Source organism: Mytilus galloprovincialis, chromosome 9 (assembly GCF_965363235.1).
Source record: "Mytilus galloprovincialis chromosome 9, xbMytGall1.hap1.1, whole genome shotgun sequence".
Classification (NCBI taxonomy): Eukaryota; Metazoa; Mollusca; class Bivalvia; order Mytilida; family Mytilidae; genus Mytilus; species Mytilus galloprovincialis.
In genome coordinates, this window is record NC_134846.1 from 15,115,099 (window position 1) to 15,141,943 (window position 26,845).

The following is a 26,845-nucleotide window of genomic DNA, read 5'->3' on the forward strand; positions in this document are numbered from 1 at the left end:
GTTCCTTATAAACTACGATATTTCTCACCAGTATTTATTTATTTTTTTAGTTCCACACATACAAAAGCAAACATCTTCGCCGATGTAACATTTTAATCCTTTTTCAACTAACATGCCTTCACTGAATTCATTTGAATTTCGTTGTGACCATGATAGTACATACGTCTTCATTCACGTGCACACATGATACAATTATTATTGTTTTTTTTCTATACTTCGGGGACAATTTGCTCGTTTATGATACGTAATTTCTGAATGACCAAACGCTTAGCTACGTGTAACGTTATGTGTGTTCGTTTCATAGCATGAAAACACGAGAAGAGGAATCTGCAACCCATCATAAATTATTGTAAATATTGTAATGGATCAGTATTATGAGATCCTGATCATAAGTAACTACGACATTGAAAGAAGTTAAAAGTGGTTCATTATTCATCCGTATAAAAGCGGCACAAGTATTTTTATTTTATCCTTATATTTTTCATAATGCGGTACAAGATAATTGTGTTGCTGTAGTATAATATATCGACACAACTATTTGAAATTCACAAAACATCTATATAATTCTTTTGACTAAAGATTTGTAAACTAAACAAATTCTTGTTTTACTATCAAAACAACCCCTACTTCAATACTTTCTAATTTTAATCAAGGCTAATTAGTTGTTGGACAGCTGAAGGTGACAGGTAAACTATTTTCAGTACTGGACATCGTATAAATTGATCGGTCTATACTATTTTCTTACATTTCAGCGGTTATTAATCTAATTGATTTAGTCCAAAAGATTAAAATTCTAAGAAATTAATTTATCAACATGATTTGATGAAAAATTTAAAAGGGTTTTAAATGAAAAATCGCCAGAACTACGTTATATGAACTAGAACACATGTGCGCATGTGAACAGGTGGGAAATTTAATTATGCGTCCTACATTTCTTCAAAAATGCTAAAATTATCATTGATACCCGTATTCAACGTTCATTTCAAGTATTTTGTTGAAGAAATAACGCGAAAAGAGCTTCTTCACTCAGTCGTGCTTTGTACACGTACACGGATTTTACGTATCCGTTTATGGTCCGTGTTTTACCATTGTCAAGTCAACATCCAGTTTTAAGAAAATGTGATTGTAATCTCCATGGAAATGAGATGTGCCAATGCTTATACAACTGTATACCAAATATGATTGACCTACCACTTGCCGTTCACCATAAACTACACCTAATCACAAACTAATACATTGTTCTAGCCGTCGCACCCGCCGACGCCGGAAACAGCATACCTATGTCACGCTTTTTGACTCCAAGCGAGACAAAAAAACCAAGAATGTGTCCATAGTACACAGATGCCCCAATCACACTATCATTTTCTATGTTCAGTGGACCGTGAAATTGGGGTTAAAAATTTGGCACTAAAATGAGAAAGATCATATTATAGGGAACATGTGTACTAAATTTCAAGTTGATTGAACTTCAACCTCATAAAAAAAAGTACCTTGACCAAAAAATTTAACCTGAAGCAGAACAGATAGATAAACGGACCAACAGACCAGAAAACATAATTCCCCTCTTCTATCTTGGTTGGACATAAACACTTTATAACACTCACCAGTAAGTGGTATTTAAAAGATGTTCCCTACTCTGGCCTTTATTAATCTTGTAGGCTTTTTAATTTTAGTTTCTTGTGTATATTTTGGAGTTTAGTATGACGTCCATTATCACTTAACTAGTATACATTTTTGTTTAGGGGCCAGCTGAAGCATGTCTCCAGATGCGGGCATTTCTCACTGCATTGAAGACTAATTGGTGGCCTTCAGCTGTTGTCTGCTCTTTGATCGCGTTGTTGTCCCTTTGACACATTCCTCTTTTCCATTCTCAATTTGATATCAAAACTTTAAAATACTCACCATAAAGTGGTTTATTTTCCCGTGGTTTAAATTTTACTATTTAAAGGATATTCCCTACTCTGTTAGGGTTAGGGTTACTTAACATCACATATTCTTAAGTCACTACTTTAATCCAAGTAGTGCCAATAAAATTTACCCTTACTCTTTTTTTCATAATATACTGTACTCCAGGTTCCAGGAGATGTGCCTTGATTGGCAGGTTATTTACAGAAACAGAAACAGATCCCAGATGTGGTAAAGTAAACATGAGGGGCTTCGGCTGTTGTCTGCTCTATGGTCAGGTTGTTGTCTCTTTGACATATTCCCCATTTCCATTTTCAATTTTATATGATATCACAATAATTACCATACCACCAGCACACACTCCAGGCATTAGTTGTATATCATCTATAGCAATATCTCCCTAACCCTTACCCTAACCACTATAATTAACATACCACCAGCATACGCTCCAGGCATTAGTTGTATATCATCTATAGCAATATCTCCCTAACCCTTACCCTAACCACTATAATTAACATACCACCAGCACACACTCCAGGCATTAGTTGTATATCATCTATAGCAATATCTCCTTTCCATGATGTTACTTTATTAGCTTCTATAAATAACTGGAAGATAAACAATTTTAAAAATTAAATCACCTCATTATATCTTGGTAAAAAAAAACAATTCTTAGAAAAATTTCATGGTAATTGATATTTGATTTCAGCCGAAAAGTCTAATTTTTGTGAATTGATTTATTTTTAGTGAAGTTCAATAAATGGTGATGAATTAAAAATGTTTTTCATGGATATTTGATTGTGTTTTTTACAAAGTCACGTCCTCAGATAATTTAAATTTTGTAGAAAATCAACGAAAATAGGAACTGAATGAAAAATAACGAATCTTCAATGTCAGAAAATTAACTACTGTAAAAGCAGAAATTTTTGTGGTGGATTTAATTTCATTGTTTTTAAGTGGAAAGAATATATCCACGAAATTAAAAAAAACCACGAAAATTAACCTTTATATACTATCACTTCCATTTAATGGAAACCACAAAATTAAATCCCCTTTAAATCTTATATATACAGATAAAACCACAAAATGTTAATCCCACAAAAATTAATGTTTCTACAGTAGTTTATTATTATAATTTTTATATCAGTGATTTCCTTAATATTTTATTCAAATTCAAAGAAATTGTTTAGGGGGATCACAACAATAAGCAGGAAACTATTGAACTAAAGACCCTGTGTTGCTCACCTAGGTCTATGTATCATCTTCAACAATGGACACATTCGTAATTGAAAGACAATAACTAGTAGTCTGACCAGTTCAGCCATTGGAGTTATTTGAACAAATTGTTTGTTGATAATTTTGATAATTTGAATTTTCTCTCTATCCATTTATATAATTTTCAAGATGAAAGGCAAAAATAAAAAAAAGTCAAATTGATAATTAAGGGGCTTCAACACAAGTAAAAGATGTTCAACAGTTCTGACTTTAAAAAACACAATAGGTCTCAACCTTCTACACATCTCTGCCCGTCAGATTTTATCTTTTTATAGAAATTTCTAAATAAGACATAATGGTTAATTTATAGCTCTGTGGACCATACAAATTTTTTTTGGACCATTTTTCTCTCTCTTCATTATTTTTTTTACCTTTTATTCTATAAATATTGTTCTCTATTTTGTAATCCCATCCAGAACCTATATCATTTATATAAAGACATCTAATTGTATACAAACAAACCTTCATTCCTGAAATTTATACCATTTATATAAAGACATCTAATTATAAACAAACAAACCTTCATTCCTGCAGCATTAGAAATAGTAACCATTCCCTTGTTCCACTGGTCACCAAGGTTACCAGATTCTATAAATACTTCATTTTTAGGGGCTGTAACTCCGGTTGATACTTTGAGATCTCCCATTGTATCCAAACCAAACATGTGATATTGAAACGTCAAACAATAGTCACCTGCTGTTAAGGAAAAAACAATATATTCTATATTCAATAACAAATTGCTGAAATTCTTTTTTTAAAGATCAAATAAGCAAATATATTTTTTCTTCATCTTTTTGATTATGTACTGTTTTTAACGGAAGGCTAGCATATTCTCTTTATTCATGAGACATTTACTTTCTTTTGGTTGCATTTTACTGGTTTTTACAGAAAGGCTAGCATATTCTCATTGGTCAAAACTTTTAGGAAATATGGTCCTCAATGCTCTTCAACTTCATACGTTATTTGGCGTTTTTATCTTTTTTGAACTCGAGCGTCACTGATGAGTCTTTTGTAGACGAAATGCGCGTCTGGCATAAATACAAAATTTAATCTTGGCATCTATGATGAGTTTATTTCTATAATAAGTTATATCACAGAATATCGTTTTATTGATAATTCCTTAAAATAAATAATATATAATTTACCATTTAAGTTTGCTGATGATTCCAACCTAGCCACATCGTTGCTACCTCTTGGTGAAGAAACTTCTACATACTTGTATTTACTACCTTCTACAGCTGATTGTGGTCCAGTGCCTCCAGATGGAGTGCTTCCCTATATATAATTACATAAATAAAGTACTATAAATTATCTTTAAAGAATGTTTCTATATGTATATACCTTTTTAATGACTCTTTCAGTCTTACAGTTAAAATTTAGAACAAACATTTCTACAATTGTTCCATTATAACTGCCTCAGGCAAAGATGACCTTAGATGGATTTGGCTATTTTTAGGTATGTTTTGGTCATATAACTCTTCAACTGTTTGGGTACTTATACATCCTTGGCTTTAACATATTCAGTTTTAAGTGTTCCTGAAGAAGTAAATCCAGAGAAGCACTTCAGAAGCATTAAATTTATTACTTGTAATTTTTGTTTGTTGTTTTTAGCTTTGAAGGGAAAATCTTGTATAGCCCGTATAAAAAAAGTAGATGATGAACAATTAAAACAAGGAAAACTTACAACCTAATTTATGTACAAAATAATGAAGGAAAAACAAACATTTAACACAGTAAGAAACAACAACCACTGAATTACAAGCTCCAGACTTAATTGGGAACGGCACATTCAGAATGTGGTGGGGTTGAAAATGTTAGCAGGCCTACCCTCTCCTAACCTGGGAAAGTGGTGTAAAAAAAGGTTGTAAGCACAAAAGGGTAAAAATTGCTTTAATTTATCAGTGGGAAGTAAAATTTAATAGTGTCAATAAAGAATTCGTTGTAGGTGATTCAACTACAATTCTGGACAATAAGTGATATCTTCAATTTTCAAAATTGACTCAATAACATCATTTATAATTTTAGAAGATATATTAGATTTCTGCACCTTGCAAAAGTTTTATAATTTTCTTGACAGGTGTAACAATGTTTTGTGACTTGAATATCTGAGCATCATTACATTGATTAACATCAATGGACTATATTTTGTGAATCAAAAAGGTAGTGGTAAGCCTTGGAAGATTTAGATACCAAGTCAGTAACATAAGGTAGTGGTAAGCCTTGGAAGATTTAGTAAAAAAATTAACGGTACCAATTTTCTTGCACCAGATGCGCATTTAATATCGAGTCAGTAACATAAGGTAGTGATAAGCCTTGGAAGATTTAGATATCAAGTTAGTAACATAAGGTAGTGGTAAGCCTTGGAAAATTCAGATATCATTGATTGTTGGTTGCTTGATGTCCAGTGGCAAATATTTCATGCATTTTCAGGACGCTTTAGATATCAAGTCAGTAACATAGGGCTTTACCCAACACTACCTTGAACAAAAACTTTAACTTGCCAACTCGCACTATCATTTTCTGTGTTCAGTGGACCATGAAATTAGGGTAAAAACTCTAACAAGTGAAACTGCCAGCTACTGCTCACTGATGATACCCCCGCCACAAGTGGATAATATAAATAGTGTAAAAATATGCAAGTGTTCGGTAAACAGAAAGTTGTCGAGTGATGACTCTGAAAACACATCACACGGTATAGCTGGCTTATATAAACCTTGAAACCAAATTTCAGAAATCCTTGTATTGTACTTCCTGAGAAAAATGTGACGACAATTTTCAACATGGCTATCATGTGTAAAACCATACAAGTGATCGGTTAATGGGAAGTTGTCAAGTGATGAATCTGAAAACGCATCACACGGTAAAGCTGACTTATATAAACCCTGAAACCAAATTCAGAAATCCTTGAATTGTAGTTCCTGAGAAAAAATGTGACGCAAATTTTCAACTTCGCTATCATGTATTACATCATACAAGTGTTCGGTAAACAGGAAGTTGACAAGTGATGAATCTGAAAACGTATCACACAGTATGGCAGACTTATATAAACCCTGAAACCAAATTTCAGAAATCCTTGTATTGTAGTTCCTGAGAAAAATGTGACGACAATTTTCAACTTGGCTATCATGTGTTAAATCATACAAGTGTTCGGTAAACAGGAAGTTGACGAGTGCTGAATCTGGAAACGTATCACACAGTATAGCTGACTTATATAAACCCTGAAACCAAATTTCAGAAATCCTTGTATTGTAGTTGTCCTGAGAAAAATGTGACGAAAATTTTCAACTTAGCTATCATGTGTAAAATCATACAAGTGTTCGGTAAACAGGAAGTTGACGAGTGATGAATCTGAAAACGCATCACACAGTATAGCTGACTTATATAAACCCTGAAACCTAATTTCAGAAATCCTTGTATTGTAGTTCCTGAGAAAAATGTGACGACAATTTTCAACATGGCTATCATGTGTAAAATCATACAAGTGTTCAGTAAACAGGAGGTTCGCAAGTGATGAATCTGAAAACGTGTCACACAGTATGGCAGACTTATATAAACCCTGAAACCAAATTTCAGAAATCCTTGTATTGTAGTTCCTGAAAAAAATGTGACGACAATTTTCAACTTGGCTATCATGTGTTAAATCATACAAGTGTTCGGTAAACAGGAGGTCCGCAAGTGATTAATCTGAAAACGTGTCACACAGTATGGCAGACTTATATAAACCCTGAAACCAAATTTCAGAAATCCTTGTATTGTAGTTCCTGAGAAAAATGTGACGAAAATTTTCAACTTGGCTATCATGTGTTAAATCATACACGTGTTCGGTAAACAGGAAGTTGACGAGTGATGAATCTGAAAACGTATCACACAGTATAGCTGACTTATATAAACCCTGAAACCAAATTTCAGAAATCCTTGTATTGTAGTTGTCCTGAGAAAAATGTGACGAAAATTGTCAACTTGGCTATCATGTGTAAAATCATACAAGTGTTCGGTAAACAGGAGGTTCGCAAGTGATGAATCTGAAAACGCATCACAGGGTATAGCTGACTTATATAAACCCTGAAACCAAATTTCAGAAATCCCTGTATTGTAGTTCCTGAGAAAAATGGGACGAAAAATATTCATGGGACGGACGGACTGACGAAAGGATGGAAGGATGGACAGACAGAGGTAAAACAGTATACCCCCTTTTTTAAAGCTGGGGTATTTTTTAAAGGGGGGGGTATAATTATGCAAATTAGAAAGATCATATTATAGGGAACATGTGTACTAAGTTGCAAATTGATTGGCCTTCAACTTCATCAAAATCTACCTTGACAAAAAACTGTAAACCTGAAGTGAGACAGACAGACAGCCGAATGTATAACAATTGAAAGAAGGATCAATGAACTGAAACCAGACCGAAAAACATAATGCCCCTAATTAGTAAGGCATAATAAGTGAGACATAAAAACATAATGCCCCTAATTAGTAAGGCATAATAAGTGAGACATAAAAACACAGAGTGGAGTTAATGGGTACTTTTACATCCCATACAACAAAAGGACTTATCTGAGAGAACTCATAGTACTGACAGCTATAGTTCAAAGCCAGTAACAAAAATCATGCATCTAAGATTAAATTATAAATCTGTTCATGATGAAGTAATACCAAGGCATCTAAGACTAAATTATAAATCTGCTCATGATGAAGTAATACCCAGGCATCTAAGACTAAATTATAAATCTGTTCATGATGAAGTTATATTTCTTTTTATGTTTTGTACTGATATACATGTATCAAACATATATATTCTATCATCTTATGTATTTGTAATGTAATTGATCGTAATGATACATGTTTGTTCTTAGTTTGTGTGTTGTTGACAATCTATATTTTGGATTTTACATGAATAAAATCTTTTTACTTTGACTTACACTTCTAAATGTCCAATCAAAATCATCATTTGTAGCTTCAACCAAAAAACATGGAGCACCATCTTCAAAGGTACATGTCTGGGTGCCATCTGAAAATATAGAGAAAAACGTAGAGCACCACCCTCAAAAGTACATGTCTAGGTGCCATCTTAAAAGATAAGAGAAAAACATGGAGCACCACCCTCAAAAGTACATGTCTAGGTGCCATCTGAAAAAATAAGAGAAAAACTTGGAGCACCATCTTAAAATGTATATGTCTGGGTGCCATCTGAAAAGATAAGAGAAAAACATACAGCACCACCCTCAAAAGTACATGTCTAGGTGCCATCTGAAAAAATAAGAGAAAAACTTGGAGCACCATCTTAAAATGCACATGTCTGGGTACCATCTGAAAATATAGAGAAAAACATACAGCAACAATGCTGCAACAACCTCAAAAGTACATGTCTGGGTGCCATCTGAAAAGATAAGAGAAAACATACAGCACCACCCTCAAAAGTACATGTCTAGGTGCCTTCTGAAAGGATAAGAGAAAAACAAATAATTTTTATAATTTTTGAGAAAATTTCTGTTTAATTAATATAAAACATTTCAAATTGCGAGTTCAAATTATTGCGTTTTCAACTCTGTCGCATTTTTCGCCATAACAAAAACCTTGCAATTATTTCTAAATTTACAGTATTCAAGATTTGTCATTTATTTTCCTGATATTCTGGATGAGAAGGCTTCTACTCCCCTTTTCATCCCTTACAAAGTGTTGGTAAAGATGTACAGATTAGATGTAACCATAAAACATCAAAATAAATACCTGTTGGTTGAGACGTAGTTATTGCAGCGGTAGTTGGTGCAGCAGTAGTCGGTGCAGCAGTAGTTGGTGCAGCTGTAGTTGGTGAAGCAGTAGTTGTTGCAGCTGTAACTGGTACAGCCGTTGTTGGACCAGCTGTCGTTGGACCAGATGTAACTGGGTTGCCTGTAAAATAATGGACATTTACCATGACTTCTTAATAGACTTTTTAAAATATTTCTTCTTTCTATTTAGCTAATATTCAAAAATAATAATATAAGATACTTATTATGCTCGTAAAATTTGAAAGCACAATCCCCAAGGTTATACAATAACTTCCATTTAAATAGAAGAACAATTGCACATATTTTATCTGTCCATGGACAATAACCATGATAAATAAAACAAATGTTTTCATTCTTTTAAAGTTAATATATATATCATAGTGAAAAAATTGCTTCAAAGCAAATGCAATGCAATTTCAAATGTAATTAACATTTCCATAACTCTTTCAAAAATATTTGATCTATACTATAATACTTGCAAACTTTTCCTCGACATTGCTGATATAAATATAAAAGTCTAGAGAGTGCTTACAATACAATTTTCAGAAAATTAATACATGTATTTCCAAATTGAAAAAAACTCTTTTAAAAATAGTTGATCAGCATTGACTTGCTTTTGACATTTATACCGATATTTATCTACTGTACAAGTTTGATAATAAACTGTTATCACAGAGATATGTCTTGCTTTTTGTAGTTTCAATAATGCATATTTTGAAATTAAAATAGCAGCACTATAACATGTAAGTTTTACAAATATTCTAAGTCAATGAACCATGACTGAAGGTACAAGAATAAACAATCTCCATGGAAATGAGATGTGCCAATACTAATACAACTGCATACCAAATACCATTGACTTATCATAAGAAAACATAAACATAAACACAAACAAATACATGTCAATTAAGCAATATTTCAAAGTCAATAAACCATAACTGAGGGTCGGGGTAAAATAATCTCCATGGAAATGGGATGTGCCAATGCTAATACAACTGCATACCAAATACATGTCAATTAAGCAATATTTTAAAGTCAATAAACCATAACTGAGGGTCGGGGTAAAATAATCTCCATGGAAATGAGATGTGCCAATACTAATACAACTGCATACCAAATACCATTGACTTATCATAAGAAAACATAAACATAAACACAAACAAATACATGTCAATTATGCAATATCTCAAAGTCAATAAACCATAACTGAGGGTCGGGGTAAAATAATCTCCATGGAAATGGGATGTGCCAATGCTAATACAACTGCATACCAAATATCATTGACCTACCACTTGTGGTTCCCCGTAAACCAATATTACCACAAACTAATATAATAGTTATCAAAGGTACCAGGATTATAATGCATGAAAACTTAAGCAAAAGTTTCAAGGTCAATTGACCATGACTGAGGGGGGTGGGGCCAAACAATCTCTATGGAAATAAGATATTTCAATGATTATACAACTGCATACCAAATATCATTTACTTATCACTAATGGTTTCCCATAAACTGACCTAATCACAAACTAATACATGAAAACTAAGCAAAAGTTTCAAAGTCAATAGACCATGACTGAGAGGGCGGGGCCAAATAATTTCCATGGAAATGAAATATGCCAATGCTTATACAACTGCATACATATTATCATTAACTTACCACTAGTGGTTCCTCATAAACTGACCTAATCACAAACTAATACATGAAAACTATGGAAAGTTTCAAAGACAATAGACCATAACTGAGGGGGTCGGGCCACATAATTTCCATGGTTATGAGATGTGCCAATACTTATACAACTGCAAACCAAATATCTTGAATTACCACTAGTGGTTCACCATAAACTAGACCTAATCACAAACTAATACATTGTTGACGCCGACACGGCCGCCAACGCCAGAAACAGCATACATATGTCTCGCTTTTTGACTCCGTCAAGGGAGACAAAAATCTGGCAAGAATTCTACATGTGGGAGCACTTATATGGATCGACGTGTGTTATTTCAATGTTCCTCTCAACAGGTCACATGGGAGACAGAACAACAGCCTTCAATTCTGATTACCTCCCCTTTAAATCTATGTAATAATCTTACCACAAGTTCCTGGAATAAGCGATACATCATCAATGGCTATGTCACTTGACCAATCAGATCCACGAACACCTTCAATTGTCATCTGAAACAAGTCACAACACTATATATCTAAACTACAATCATAATAGTCGTTAGTCTTATTTTCAAATTTTGTGTAGAAAATTCTTTTCACAATCATCGTATAATTTACTATTAATGGCAGACGTATGTCTATCAAATAAGCTGCTTACCTTTAGACCATTAATGGAAGGTATGTCTATTTCTGCTTTGATCCAATCATCGCCTTGAGCACCAGACCGTGTCCATATATTAGATTTCGCTGTATTTGTCCCCTCAGAGTATATGTTTAAAGTACCCATAGTAGATCCCTTCATGTGATAATAAAACATCATACAGCGACTAGTAGCTACAATGTATAAGATTACACATTACAATGTCATATAACATGGGGCCAAATATTCTCCATGAAAATTATATGTGCTAATGATTATACAACTGAATACCAATTAACATTGGTCTCCCCTTAAACTGACCTAATCACAAACTAATACATGTAAATTAAGCAAAATTTTTAAAGTCAATAGACCATGACTAAGAGGGAGGAGCCAAATAATCTCCATGGAAATGAAATACGTCAATGCTTATACAACTGCATACCAAATATCATTGTCCTGCCATTAGTATACGTAGTTCTCATAAACTGACCTTATCAAAACTAATACATGTAAAATAAGCAAAAGTTTCAATGTCAATAGACCATGACTGAGGGGGCAGCCAAATAATATTCACAGAAATGAGAAGTGTCAATGCTAATACAACTGCATACCAAATACGATGGGCCAACAACTTGTCGCTCAAACTAATACATTGTTGACGTTGCAGTCGCCGTCAGAAACAGCATACCTATGTCTTGCTTTTTGACTCTGTCAAGTGAGACACAAAGTGAACATTAGAAGGTTTTGATTGGCTAACAACATTATAATCACTGGATACTCTACCATATTACATTGTTTTTGTTTCGTGGTAGAAACAACGAAATTACCCTTAGTCACTTCAATTCTGAAAGTTGTATTATTTGTCATTACTAATTATAAATGTAAGTAGCTCCTACACTCGTGTTATTTTTTATATCTTACTTGGTAACGGTGAAGTTGTATTATTTGTCATAACTAATTATATAAACAAGTAGCTCCTATACTCTTGCTATTTTTTATATCTTACTTGGTAACTGTAAAGTTGTAGACATGGTAGCTTTATCACCAGGATTTTTTCTTGACATCTCTGTATACACGTATTGGAACCCCCCATGAGCATTGTTTGGTCCCGTATTGCTTGATGGCGTACCTTGCTATTTATTAGAAAATAAAATAATGAAAATAATGCAATTTATTAAACTAGAGGCTCTAAAGAGCCTGTGTCAGTTTCAGTGGAAAATGTTAGTAAAAATTTACAAATTTTATGAAAATTGTTAAAAATTGACTATAAAGGACAATAACTCCTTAGGGGGTCAATTGACCATTTTTGTCATGTTGACTTATTTTATGGTCTATAAGCCAAAAACTGCATTTTACTCCTATGTTCTATTTTTTGCTGTGGCGGCCATCTTGGTTTGCCGGGTCACTAGACACATTTTTTAAACTAAATACCCCAAAGATGATTATGGCCAAGTTTGGATTCTTTTGGCCCAGTAGTTTCAGGAGAAGATTTTTGTAAAAGATTACTAAGATTTACGAAAAATGGTTAAAAATTGACTACAAAGGGCAATAACTCCTAAAGGGGTCAACTGACCATTTCGGTCATGTTGACTTATTTGTAAATCTTACTTTGCTGAACATTATTGCTGTTTACAGTTTATCTCTATCTAAAATAATATTCAAGATAATAACAAAAAAAAGCAAAATTTCCTTAAAATTACCAATTCAGGGGCAGCAACCTAACAACGAGTTGTCTGATTCATCTAAAAATTTCAGGGCAGTTAGATCTAGACCTGATAAACAATTTTATCTCTGTCAGATTAGCTCTAAATGCTTTGGTTTTTGAGTTATAAGCAAAAAACTGCATTTTACCCCTATGTTCTTTTTTTAGCCATGGCGGCCATCTTGGTTGGTTGGCCGTGTCACTGGACACAATTTTAAAACTAGATACCCGAATGATGATTGTGGCCTTGTTTGATTTAATTTGGTCCAGTAGTTTCAGAGGAGAAGATTTTTGTAAAAGATAACTAAGATTACGAAAAATGGTTAAAAATTGACTATAAAGGGCAATAACTTCTAAAGGGGTCAACAGACCATTTTGGTCCTGTTGACTTATTTGTAGATCTTACTTTGCCGAACATTTTTGCTGTTTACAGTTTATCTCTATCTATAATAATATTCAAGATAATAACCAAAAACTGCAAAATTTCCTTAAAATTACCAATTCAGGGGCAGCAACCTATCAACGGGTTGTCCGATACATCTCAAAATTTCAGAGCAGATAGATCTTGACCTGATTCACAATTTAACCCCCATGTCAGATTTGCTCTAAATGCTTTGGTTTTTGAGTTATAAGCCAAAAACTGCATTTTACCCCTATGTTCTATTTTTAGCCATGGGGGCCATCTTGGTTGGTTTGGCGGGTCACCGGATACAATTTTTAAACTAGATACCCTAATAATGATTTTGGCCATGTTTGTTTAAATTTTTTTTTTGGTTAAAGTTAACGACGACGGACGACAGACGACGGACGACGGACGACTGACGCCGGACGCCAAGTGATGAGAAAAGCTCATTTGGCCCTTTGGGCCAGGTGAGCTAAAAATACCTCGACCCAAAAACTACCTCAACCAAAAACTTTAACCTGTAGCGGGACAGACAGACGAACGAACAAACGAACGAACGCACAGACCAGAAAACATAATGCCCATAAATGGGGCATAATAAATGGGGCAAAAAAATAAGGCACATGTACTTCAATCAAGTTACTGACCATCTATAAATGGCAGGTGAGATAGAGAGGGGGTAGACAATCTGCAATCCCTGTTTAAATATACTTTGTATTTTAAAGATTCAATTCCTTAATGCCAGCTGGGGACCACCTCCGGGTGCAGGACTTTCATTCTGTATTGAAGACCCATAGGTGGCTTTGGGCTGTCGTCTGCTCTTTGGTAGGGTTGTTGTCTCTCTGGCATATTCCCCATTTCCATTTTCAATTTTATCTGTAATCCTTCTTTAAATGACTGTATTTCAAATAATAAATTTCTTACAATCCCTTCAAAAATGAAAACAACCCTTTTTTGGGATTACCCTTCATCTGAGGAATGTCAAAGGATGTGTAAAGGACCACAAAACAGTTGAAGATCTATATGACCAAAAAGGACCTAAATCTATTATTTATAAAAATGCATATAATTGTTAACTTACACTGTAAGTGTCCCAATTTATTACATTACTTCCTTCATTCTCAAAAAGACATTTTTCTCCAAACTCAAATGTACAAATAAGTTGATAGGATGCTGAAAAATTGTTAAAAAAAGTTATTATTCAAATAAGTATTATCAGGTTTTCTATACATATATATATATTATAAAATATCAGACATGAGCCAAAATGTGAACCTTTTTTGGCGAGTGATAGCAGCGAACGAGCAAAAAATCTTCACATTGTTTTCAAGCACAAAAGTACAAAGGCACAAAAGCCTGCTCATCTTTTATAATTTGTTACAATAGACAATCAATGAAGGGCGATAACTCCTGTAAGAATTCGTTAGACAGCTTAGACAAAAGGGCAATAACTCCTGAAAGAAATAATTAGACTGCTTAGACAAAAGGGCAATAACTCCTGTAAATCAAAGTGATGGAAATCACTCATGGAAAGATTAGAAGAGTAGTTTGAATAATTGCATATTAAGGTATGGTGGGGAAAAATAAACATTAATAATGCACTATTGCTGAAAATTGCATTAACAGCAGGTCTTTAGAAGGAAAAGTGCTTTTACAATATGAGGATAAAATGAGCTCAAATTAAATAATATGGGTCTCTTAATTTGCAAAATTTAATTTAAACTGCAGTTTATATCTTATCCAAATAATGTTGCCTGTTCTGAACCTGTTTCACAAAAACAAAAAAATGCAAATCAAAAATCCTTCTAGTAAATGTTATTAACTATCCTTGTAAGACATAAAATCTAGACCAACAACTAAGAACTTTAAAGTGTGAACAAAAATAATCTAAAAATGTTGTTTTGGGGCATTTTGTAAGTTGAAACAGAGGTTATATGACATTGAAGATTAAATGTTGTAGAGTGCCTTTTGATCAATTTTTTTTAAGTATTTTTCAACACAGCCAGGGCATTGAAAATATACTTTTTCAATGTATACAAATTAAAAAACTTATTTCATTGAAATGTGGATTCTTTCTTGATTGCAAAATATATGTTCACTCCTAATAAAAATTCAAATGACTAAAATAGACATAATGATTGATGGGGAATAAACTAATAAACAATGGTTTGTTAAAATTAAAAGTTTCAAAATTTTAAAACTTAAAAGCCAAATCCTGATAAAAAAAGTGAACTAAAATAAATCTAAATTGTTGATTAATCACAGATGATTATTGGAAATTTATCAAGTTAATGATAGGCCTTTTATATATTCATATGTATGTTCATATTTCATTTTGTTTTTAAAGATCTTGTTAATCCATTAATCATTTATCTTTCAGACATAATTAACAGAATCACTTTATGTAATGTAGATCAAAAGTAATAGGCAATAAATAAATCTATCATCCTTATATATACCAAACATCTAATATATACATTTGTGTATTCAATTATGAGGTCAAATACTTGTGTATTAAGAATTAGATGTATATTGAATTGTCTGTATAATTATGTAAGACTGAGGTTGATAAGTAATGTGGTCAATTTGATTGACAGGTTGGGCATTTTAATTAAAGGTCTTCCTTGTCTCTGATTGTTTAGTGATAATGACAGTTCTCAATCATACCAGTATTGTATCAATACTCAATTACCTAATCAAAATGTTTTTAAAAAAAGCCTGCACATCAACACACATTAATATCATACATTCTTGATTGAACTGCTCCAAAAATATACCCATTTTTCAGTTTTTATGTGTTTTATGTGCACATACATGAGAACTATAGGAAACTATATTTCAGTGTGAATACATTTAGTAACAGTAGCTAACCTGTCGTGTTGTTAGGGAGGCTGGTGCCTTAGTAAAGATTTAGAACAAGTTCTCATCTTTCTAAAAATCGTTAAACAGGTTAAATAGGCCAAAATTACCTTAGATGTTTACATTCTCAACATTTTTGCTCAGGTCAAAATTTCTCTATAGATGCAAAACTTGCATTTTACCCCAGGACTATGTACTATTTTTAGCCATCTTGGTTGGCAAGTGGGGTCAACGGAAACACTTTAAATACAAGTTGCTTTTTAAAACAAAAAAAGTCAATACGTGAACCTTAGAACTTTTTTTAAGCTAATTCTTCTTTCAACTGAATTGTAAATTATATCTCAGTGTTTTCATTATCATGTGTGCGGAGGATAATAGATTTTTTTATTGTAAATCAGGACAATGTGGGTATGTTGAGAGTGGTGTTAAATATAAAGTGAGGAGATAAATAATGTTTTTATTTCGATATTAATTTTTACCAACGTAAAAGGTCAAACTACTACCAACGGATGACACTTCTATGGTTCTTTTTGGTAGAGGTAATATTTCACCTAAGTCCCTCAGTCATTTTATTTACTTTTCTGTCAAAAATATATTAAATAGATAAAGGAAGAAGTGGTATGAGTGTCAATGAGACAACTCTCCATCCAAGTAACAATTTATAAAAGTAAACTATTATAGGTCAAGGTACGGCATTTAACACAGAGCCTTAGCAAGCTATAAAAGGCCCCAAAAATTACTAGTATAAACCATTCTAATGGGAAAGCTAACGGTCTAATCTATATAAAAACGAGAAACGAGAAACACGTATGAACTGCATAAACAGACGACAACGACTGTACATCAGATTCCTGACTAAGGACAGGTGCAAACATTTGCAGCGGGATTAAACGTTATTGTACGATTATTTTGTTTCATAGAATGTGGAATGTTTATTCCTACCAATAAGACAAAATTCAGCTACTCGCTAATCAATTGTTTTGTGCATGCCGTAAAACCCTGTTCCACATTAGAAATGAGTTTGGATCCAACTAATACATTCAATTTGCTGCTTATACATGTATAGTTAATATACCTGTCCTAAATCAGGAGCTTGTTTTGTTTTTTGTTTTTTTTGTTTCTTATTATCGTGTCTGATTTTCGTTGTTTAGTACAAACCATTGCCATTAATTTGATGAAAATATGGGTATAATGGTGAAAATATACCACCCATGGGCGCTCTCATAACTTGTTTGTCATGATAACTGTCCATTAAACTGAAATTCATTGTTTCTTAGAAATAATTTAACAAATGCAGTTAAACCTTTTTTGTTGGGAATCTTTTACATGTTTATAGGATATCAGTCTTGTGTATCAATTAATTCTACTGCATTGGTAACCATTTCTTTTAAATTAACAATGATTATATTTGTGCATCATAGGCAATAAGAATGCAATTCCCTTTTTATCTTGTGTGACTCTATTTTATTAATAAAATCTGTTGTATCTAGAATTAAAAAGTTATGCCTCTTCAATAATGGTTTTATATTAGGTCAATTAATTTCCCAATTTCAATCCATCTCGTGGGAGAGTTACACCTATTGATGATCAATGTAAGGAACATTAATTAATGTACATTGTATCATACTAGTTGACCAGGTCGCAATGCATCATTAATCATTTCTAAATCAATTGTATGAACTTTTGGAAGACTGAGGTACATGTGTCCATGTTTTGAATCATTATCATTCTTTAAAAATTATACGTATGGAAAGCTATTTCGTTTTTTTCTATGTAGATTTTTAACTATATTTTTGATTATCATATAGCAAATAAGTGAGTTAACAATCAGTGTAAAGTTCTTTATTGCCATGGTTTAAATATATTGAATACCCCGTATGGAGGTGCTCTTAATTGTAGGAAGCTAATACAGAAAAGAAGAACAAATGATCCGAATGAACAAAAGAAAATTTCCGAATATTTCTCCATAGACCATATTTCTAACTAATAAATATGCGTGAACCCCTGAGGGTTCACGTAATAAAATCAAATGTCATCCAGTAGTAATAGACGAACAGTAGTAACAGGTGACAAGATATTAAAGTAGCTGACTTGGCCTTTCATCCAGGTGACCTAAAAACAGTTCCAGTAATACAATACTAAATTAATAAATAGAGAGGGCTTACAAAGGCCTGCTGCCCAATCTATTCAATTCATTTGAATAAAATAGTGTTTAAACTAAACTAACATAATACTCACGAGTTAATTGATCACAGTTTGTCCCTGTCACGCCTGGGTTACATGTACATGTGTAGGTACCTGAATTCAAAGGGCTGTTGCATGTTCCTAATACACAAGGTTCATTGAGACAACCTGAAAAATAATACTAGTCAACTTTTTCAAATAGTTTAACCAAAATTAAGTGTTAATTTTGATACCTTTCTTTCTTCTAGTATTAAGGGGGTACACAACACCTGAGAAAGATAAATAACTCAATTTTAAGCTGTTGTTAATTTTTTATCAAATGGACTAAGGGATTTTTGACCATTTAAAACATTTTATGCAATACAATTGTGAAGTTTTTGCTAAAATTATTAAAAATTTCAATTTAATTCTTATTTCAACTTCATGGTATTCATACATTTGACAGAGTTGTTAAGTGACAACTGGAGATGGTATTCATACATACATTTGACAGAGTTGTTAAGTGACAACTGGAGATGGTATTCATACATTTGACGGAGTTGTTAAGTGACAACTTGAGATGGTATTCATACATTTGACGGAGTTGTTAAGTGACATCTGGAGATGGTATTCATTCATACATTTGACAGAGTTGTTAAGTGACAACTGGAGATGGTATTCATACATTTGACAGAGTTGTTAAGTGACAACTGGAGATGATATTCATACATTTGACAGAGTTGCTAAGTGACAACTGGAAATGGTATTTATACATTTGACAGAGTTGTTAAGTGACAAATGGAGATGGTATTCATACATTTGACGGAGATGTTAAGGGACAACTGGAGATGATATTCATACATTTGAGAGAGTTGTTAAGTAACGACTGGAGATGGTATTCATACATACATTTGACAGAGTTTTTAAGTGACAACTGGAGATGGTATTCATACATTTGACGGAGTTGTTAAGTGACAACTTGAAATGGTATTCATACATTTGACGGAGTTGTTTAGTGACAACTGGAGATGGTATTTATACATTTGACAGAGTTGTTAAGGGACAACTGGAGATGGTATTCATACATTTGACGGAGTTGTTTAGTGACAACTGGATATGGTATTCATACATTTGACAGAGATGTTTAGTGACAACTTGAGATGGTATTCATACATTTAACAGAGTTGTTAAGTGACAACTGGAGATGGTATTCATACATTTGAGAGAGTTGTTAAGTGACAACTGGATATGGTATTCAAACATTTGACGGAATTGTTTAGTGACAACTAGAGATTGTATTCATACATTTGACAGAGTTGTTAAGTGACAACTGGAGATGATATTCATACATTTGACAGAGATGTTTAGTGACAACTGGAGATGGTATTCATACATTTAACAGAGTTGTTAAGTGACAACTGGTATTCATACATTTGACAGAGTTGTTAAGGGACAACTAGAGATGGTATTCATACATATGACAGAGTTGTTAAGTGACAACTGGAGATGGTATTGATACATTTGACGGAGTTGTTTAGTAACAACTGGTGATGGTATTCATACATTTGACGGAGTTGTTTAGTGACAACTGGAGATGGTATTCATACATACATTTGGCGGATTTGTTAAGTGACAACTGGAGATGGTATTCAAACATTTGAGGAATTTGTTAAGTGACAACTGGAGATGGTATTCATACATTGAGGGAGTTGTTAAGTGACAACTGGAGATGGTATTTATACATTTGACGAAGTTGTTAAGTGACAACTGGAGATGGTATTCATACATTTGACAGAGTTGTTAAGGGACAAATTGATGGTATTGATACATTTGACGGAGTTGTTTAGTGACAACTGGAGATGGTATTCATACATACATTTGACAATGTTGTTAAGGGACAACTGGAGATGGTATAATACATTTGACGGAGTTGTTAAGTGACAACTAGAGATGGTATTCATACATTTCACCGAGTTGTTAAGTGACAACTGGAGATGGTATTAATACATTTGACGGAGTTGTTTAGTGACAACTGGAGATGGTATTCATACATTTGACGGAGTTGTTTCGTGACAACTGGAGATGGTATTTATACATTTGACAGAGATGTTTAGTGACAACTGGAGATGGTATTTATACATTTGACAGAGTAGTTAAGGGACAACTGGAGATGGTATTCATACATTTGACAGAGTAGTTAAGTGACAACTGGAGATGGTATTAATACATTTGACGGAGTTGTTAAGTGACAACTGGAGATGGTATTTATACATTTGACAGAGATGTTTTGTGACAACTGGAGATGGTATTCAGACATTTGAAGGAGTTGTTTAGTGACAACTGGAAATGGTATTTATACATTTGACAGAGATGTTTAGTGACAACTGGAGATGGTATTCATACATTTGACAGAGATGTTTAGTGACAATTGGAGATGGCATTTATACATTTGACAGAGTTGTTAAGGGAAAACTGGAGATGGTATTCATACATACATTTGACAGAGTTGTTAAGTGACAACTAGAGATGGTATTCATACATTTACGGAGTTGTTAAGTGACAACTGGAGATGGTATTTATACATTTGACGGAGTTGTTAAGTGACAACTGGAGATGGTATTCATACAATTGACGGAGTTGTTAGGGACAAATGGAGATGGTATTCATACATTTGACGGAGTTGTTTAGTGACAACTGGTTATGGTATTCATACATACATTTGGCAGAGTTGTTAAGTGACAACTTGAGATGGTATTCATACATTTGAGGGAGTTGTTAAGTGACAACTGGAAATGGTATTCATACATTGACGGAGTTGTTAAGTGACAACTGGAGATGGTATTTATACATTTGACCAAGTTGTTAAGTGACAACTGGAGATGGTATTCATACATTTGACAGAGTTGTTAAGGGACAAATTGATGGTATTAATACAATTGACGGAGTTGTTTAGTGACAACTGGAGATGGTATTCATACATACATTTGACAATGTTGTTAAGTGACAACTGGAGATGGTATTAATACATTCGACGGAGTTGTTAAGTGACAACTGGAGATGGTATTCATACATTTGCCAGAGTTGTTAAGTGGCAACTGGAGATTTTAAAATTTTCAGCTGAAGTTTTGGTTTTCACAACTGGAGATTTTTTTTATAGACATTTTTGCAATTTTGATAAAAATCCTGTTTAATTCATATATTTTTTTTTAAATGCCAGTTAAAATCATTGTATTTATAACACTGTTGCATTTTTTGCAATACTATAAACATCACAATAGTTACTGAATTTACAACTATTAGCCAATTTTCATTACTTTTCAATCAAAAGTGTTATATTTATGGTTGTTTATATAGCTGTAATTATTCAACAGAGAACAAATCATCAACTATCTGTCTCAAAAAGATATCAAGTTTGGCATTTTTCAAAAGAAAAAAACATACCTGTTCCTATTGATGACACTTTAATGGAAAATCCTTTGGAAACTGCCGCTGATGAGTATGTGTTACTGTCAAATCTAATTATCATTGCATTGCTCAGCTCATCTGGTGAACTGTCCCATTTTTCAACGTCGGCCACAAAGTTTGTTCCGCATACCCTGCATTATAAAAATACACGTTAAAAGGAGGAAGATGTGGTTTAACTGTCCAAATAAATAGTGTGGTTTTTTTTTAAACTAAATGCTCTTAAGAGCTTGTGTCGCTCACCTTGGTCTATGTGCATATTAAACAAAGGACACAGATGGATTCATGACAAAATTGTGTTTTGGTGATGGTGATGTGTTTGTAGATCTTACTTTGCTGAACGTTCTTGCTACTAACAAATATCTCCATCTATAATGAACTTGGCCCATAAGTTACAGAGGGAAATATTTTGCAAAAATCTACAAAAATTTACAAAATTTATGAAAATTGTTTAAAATTGACCATAAAGGGCAATAATTCCTTAAGGGGTCACCTGACTATTTTGGTCATGTTGCTAATTTGTGGATCTTACTTTGCTGAACATTATTGCTGTTTACAGTTTATTTCTATCTATAATAATATTTTAAGATAACCAAAATCAGAAAAATTTCCTTAAAAATTAACAATTCAAGGGCAGCAAGTCAACTACCAGTTGTCCGATTCATATGAAACTTTCAGGGCAGATAGATCTTGACTTGATAAACAATTTAACCCCTGTCAGATTTGCACTAAATGCTTTGGTTACAGTTATAAGCCAAAATGTACATTTTACTCTATGTTCTATTTTTAACCCTTGGCGTCCATCTTGGTTAGTTGGCTGTGTCACCGCACACAATTTTCAAACAAGATACCCCAATGATGATTATGGCCAAGTTTGGTTAAATTTGGACCAGAAGTTTCAGAGGAGATTTTTGTAAAAGATTACAAAAATTTACGGAAAAATTGGTAAAAAATTATTATAAAGGGTAATAACTCCTTAAGAAGTCAACTGACCATTTTGGTCATGGTGACTTATTTGTAGATCTTACTTTGCTGAACATTATCGCTGTTTACAGTTTCTCTATCTAAAATATTCAAGATAATTCAGAGTTATAAGCCAAAATCTACATTTTACCCTATGTTCTATTTTTAGCCACGGCGCCAATCTTGGTTGGTTAGTTGGGTTTTAGACTAGATACCCCAATGATGATTGTGGCCAAGTTTGGTTAAATTTGGCCCAGTAGTTTCAGAGGAGAAGATTTTTGTAAAAGTTAATGACGACGACGGACGACGACAACAGATGGACACCAAGTGATGAGAAAAGGCCTTTGGGCCAGGTGAGCTAAAAAGATATCCCTCTCTGATATTTATGATTTTTACAATTTTTTAATTAAAATTCCAACCAACAAAACTCACTTTCTGTTCCAATAAGGGGCAGAGGTGGTCAAGTTGTATAAATTGTTCTACTACTGTTCCAACCCCGCTCTTGCACTGGTGTACTTGATAACAATCTTAATCCAACCAACAATACTCACTTTGGACCTTTCTGTCCCAATAAGTTATATCTATACTCCAACCAATGACTGCATGCGCTACCAGAAGTTATATCCATATACTGTAAGGAGGCTCTTACTAAACTATTAGCTGGTCCCTGAAATAAAAATCAAAGCACTGTTGATGTTACGATCCAGCCATATATATTCACAGCTTGTCTGATATTCTTTCTGACCATACTTTTTTCACTATTTTTTTTCTCTTTTCATTTCCATTCTTACTGTAAAATTTCTATGTTATTGTCCAAAGGTAAGGAATTTCTCAGTATTGATGCAAATAAGGATTAATATATTGATATTTCAATTTTAGACTCAGATTGTTTTATAAACATTTGCAATTTAAAATTGTATTGACAAGAATGGAAAGTGAAATTGTCTAGCAAGTAATATATTTCTTGTTTGCCAATAATCATAACAGACTTAATAATTTCAAGAAAGAGGCCTTAGAAATGCACTTTCTCTAGAACAAAAAAATAATAACTATTTTTTTATATCTAAATTGGTGTTTCTTCATTAAGAAAAAAATACATTTCCTGTATTCAAATCTAAATGTACAAATACCTTATGCTAAATATTTCCATATAACTGTTGAATAACAAAATAATGGGATAAAAATTTCCAAATTACTGAACAGACATTGTTTTCCTTTGATAACCAAATACTCTTTAAATAGAGAACAGCTGTAGGAATAGATTAGTGATTTCAGAGGGAAAATTACTTTTAACAACATTTATTACATTGATTTTTCCTTGAAATAAAAACGGATTAATTTCACATGTGAAATAAAGGCGGTTATTTCACTCCAGTGACGTCATACAACAACAGATGAAAACAAATTGTGAATGCATTGAAAAAGATGTAGTTCCTTGCATTTACTACTTTAATTTCGTTAAAAATCAAAGAGCATGATTGCTCTGAGGGATACGATTGCCATTGTTTTCATTGATTCATGTATTAATATTATTTTCAAAAATAATTCAACTGCACATGTAAAATGTAATTTACGTAATCTGAATAGTTATTCAACTTTTGTACTATCAATTCAAAGTTTACTTTCCACAGCAGTCACTGAGAGTGAGAGAATGTATTTCACTTCGTACCTTATCGTCTATTTTCCTACGTGAATTCTAGGAGGAATCCAATTTCTAACTCTTTAAATATTTAATTTCCTTTGGGTCAGTGGGCATGACTCCTTTCTGACACATTCCTCTGTTTAAATTGTGATCGCTTTTAGTATAACACGACACCTATCGCCAGAACGAGTTAATCTTTTCGTCGTATTTTGATTCAGAATTGACGGAAGTATAAGGGAGACAACTAGAAGCGATAATATGGAAGACTCCATTTCGGCTGAAGGGGTGTTCTAGTTACACCTTTACGTTGTGGACTACATTTATTTAAATTTAAATGATGCATATGATTTTAATAAAATAAACGGAACCAATTTTTCTTGCACCAGATGCGCATTTCGACAATACATGTCTCTTCAGTGATGGTCGTGGCCAAAATATTTGCAATCCAAAGCATATATAAAAGATGAAGAGCTATAATCCAAAAGATCCAAAAAGTATGCAACAACAATAACCCTCAATAGTAGACAGACGTAGAAAGGGTCTCATGAGTTTCAAATTAATCAATGAAGTTTGGAATCCAGAGCAATCATTCAATCTGATACCCCTTGAAGTCAAGAAAACTATAAGCATGCGCATAATTACCTAAACCAATCCTGGACTTGTGATTTGTAGCAAGGACATATATTCAATTTAAATTAAACAACCTAGATGGTTCTCCATTTCTTTATGGAAGTACAATATCAAATATCAGTTTTATAACGGTGACATATAAGAAAAACTCCACTTCAGTTCTTATATTACAGAAATAGATTTATCAGAATTTAGAGAACTCTCCCATTTGATCAAAACTGGGGAATTCCCTCTGACGTGTTGCTAAATTTATAATCAAAGAGCAGATTGCTCTGAGGGATACAATTGCCATTGTTTTCATTGATACATGTATAAGTATTAGTTTAAAAAATAAATCAACTGCACGTGTAAAATGCTCGTAAAATGTAATTTACATAATCTGAATAGTTATTCAACTTTAAGAATAGCCGATCTCGATACAAGTGTATGAACAATGTACTTATTGTGTTTTATTTTTGTACTATCAATTCCAAGTTTACTTTCCACAGCAGTCACTGAGAGTGAGAGAAGGTATATCACTTCGTACCTTATCACCTATTTTCCAACGTGAATTTTAGGTGGAACCCCATTCCTAACTCTTTAAATAGTTAATTTCCTTTGGGTCAGTGGGCATGACTCCTTTCCGTACACATTCCTCTGTTTAAATTGCGATCGGTTTTAATATAATACGACGTCTATCGACAGAACGAGTTAATTTGTCTCGTCGTATCGTCGTTTGACGAAAGTAACTTACGGATAAGGAGACAACTCGAAGCGATAACATGGAAGACTTCATTTTGGCTGAAGGGGTGTTCTAGTTACACCTTTACGTTGTGGACTACATTTATTTTAATTTAAATGATGAATATAATTTAAAATTATGCAACAACAATAACCCTCAATAGCAGACAGACATAGAAAGGATCTCGTGAGTTTCAAATTAATCAATGGAGTGGGGAATCAAGAGCAACCATTCAATCTGATACCTCTTCAAGTTAAGAAAACTATACGCATGCGCATAATTACCTAAACAAACCCTAGACTTGTGATTTGTAGCAAGGACGTATATTAAATGTTTAAATTAAACGACCTCCATTTTTTTTTATGGAAGTACAATATCAAATATCAGTTTCATAACGGTGACATATAAGAACACTCCACTTCAGTTCTTATATGACAGAAATAGATTTATCGATCGGAATTAAGAGAACTCTCGCATGTTATCAAAACTGGGGAATTCCCTCTGACGTGTTTCTAAATTTATAAAAGCACTAAATATAAATACTGCTTAATTCTGATATTCCGTGTTGTTAAAAACACGCATACAATTCAAGGGAAATATCGAAACATAAAGATTATGAGAAGAACATAAAAGGACAGTTGTTTACATCCAATCCTTTTGTTTTTTATACCATTTAAAGCAGGACAATCTCAAGAATCGGAGATGTTCCTTGATGTTTAGAATAAAACGGTTGATGTGAGGGCATGGCACTGAGTCAATGGTATAAGTCTACATATTGCTTAAAAGCAATCGTATCCCAAAAACACTAAATATAAATACTGCTTAACTCTGATTTTCTGTGTTGTTAAAAACACGCATATAAGTCAAGGGAAATATCGAAACATAAGATATTGAGAAGAACATTATAGGACAGTTGTTTAGATTCAATCCTTTTGTTTGCTTTTACCTTTTAAAGCAAGACAATCTTAAGATTCTGAGATGTTCCTTAATGTTTAGAATAAAACAGTTGACGTGAGGGCATGGCCCTGAGTCAATGGTAAAGGTCT

The 26,845-nt window shown here is 33.1% G+C and overlaps 1 protein-coding gene across 1 annotated transcript in view; it reads right to left on the reverse strand.

The window, feature by feature from the left end:
- The window catches only part of LOC143046495 (MAM and LDL-receptor class A domain-containing protein 1-like), a 139,175-nt gene that overhangs the window by 46,730 nt on the left and 65,600 nt on the right, over positions 1-26,845 (reverse strand). Inside the window, exons 14-25 of the mRNA XM_076219652.1 lie at positions 23,358-23,473; positions 21,823-21,977; positions 18,457-18,570; positions 14,441-14,532; positions 12,261-12,387; positions 11,270-11,445; positions 11,040-11,121; positions 8,908-9,069; positions 8,100-8,188; positions 4,326-4,455; positions 3,701-3,876; positions 2,426-2,513 (exon numbers count right to left, since the gene is read on the reverse strand). Of these exons, the coding sequence (XP_076075767.1) occupies positions 2,426-2,513; positions 3,701-3,876; positions 4,326-4,455; positions 8,100-8,188; positions 8,908-9,069; positions 11,040-11,121; positions 11,270-11,445; positions 12,261-12,387; positions 14,441-14,532; positions 18,457-18,570; positions 21,823-21,977; positions 23,358-23,473 (1,507 nt within the window). The remainder of the gene's footprint in view (positions 1-2,425; positions 2,514-3,700; positions 3,877-4,325; positions 4,456-8,099; positions 8,189-8,907; positions 9,070-11,039; positions 11,122-11,269; positions 11,446-12,260; positions 12,388-14,440; positions 14,533-18,456; positions 18,571-21,822; positions 21,978-23,357; positions 23,474-26,845) is intronic.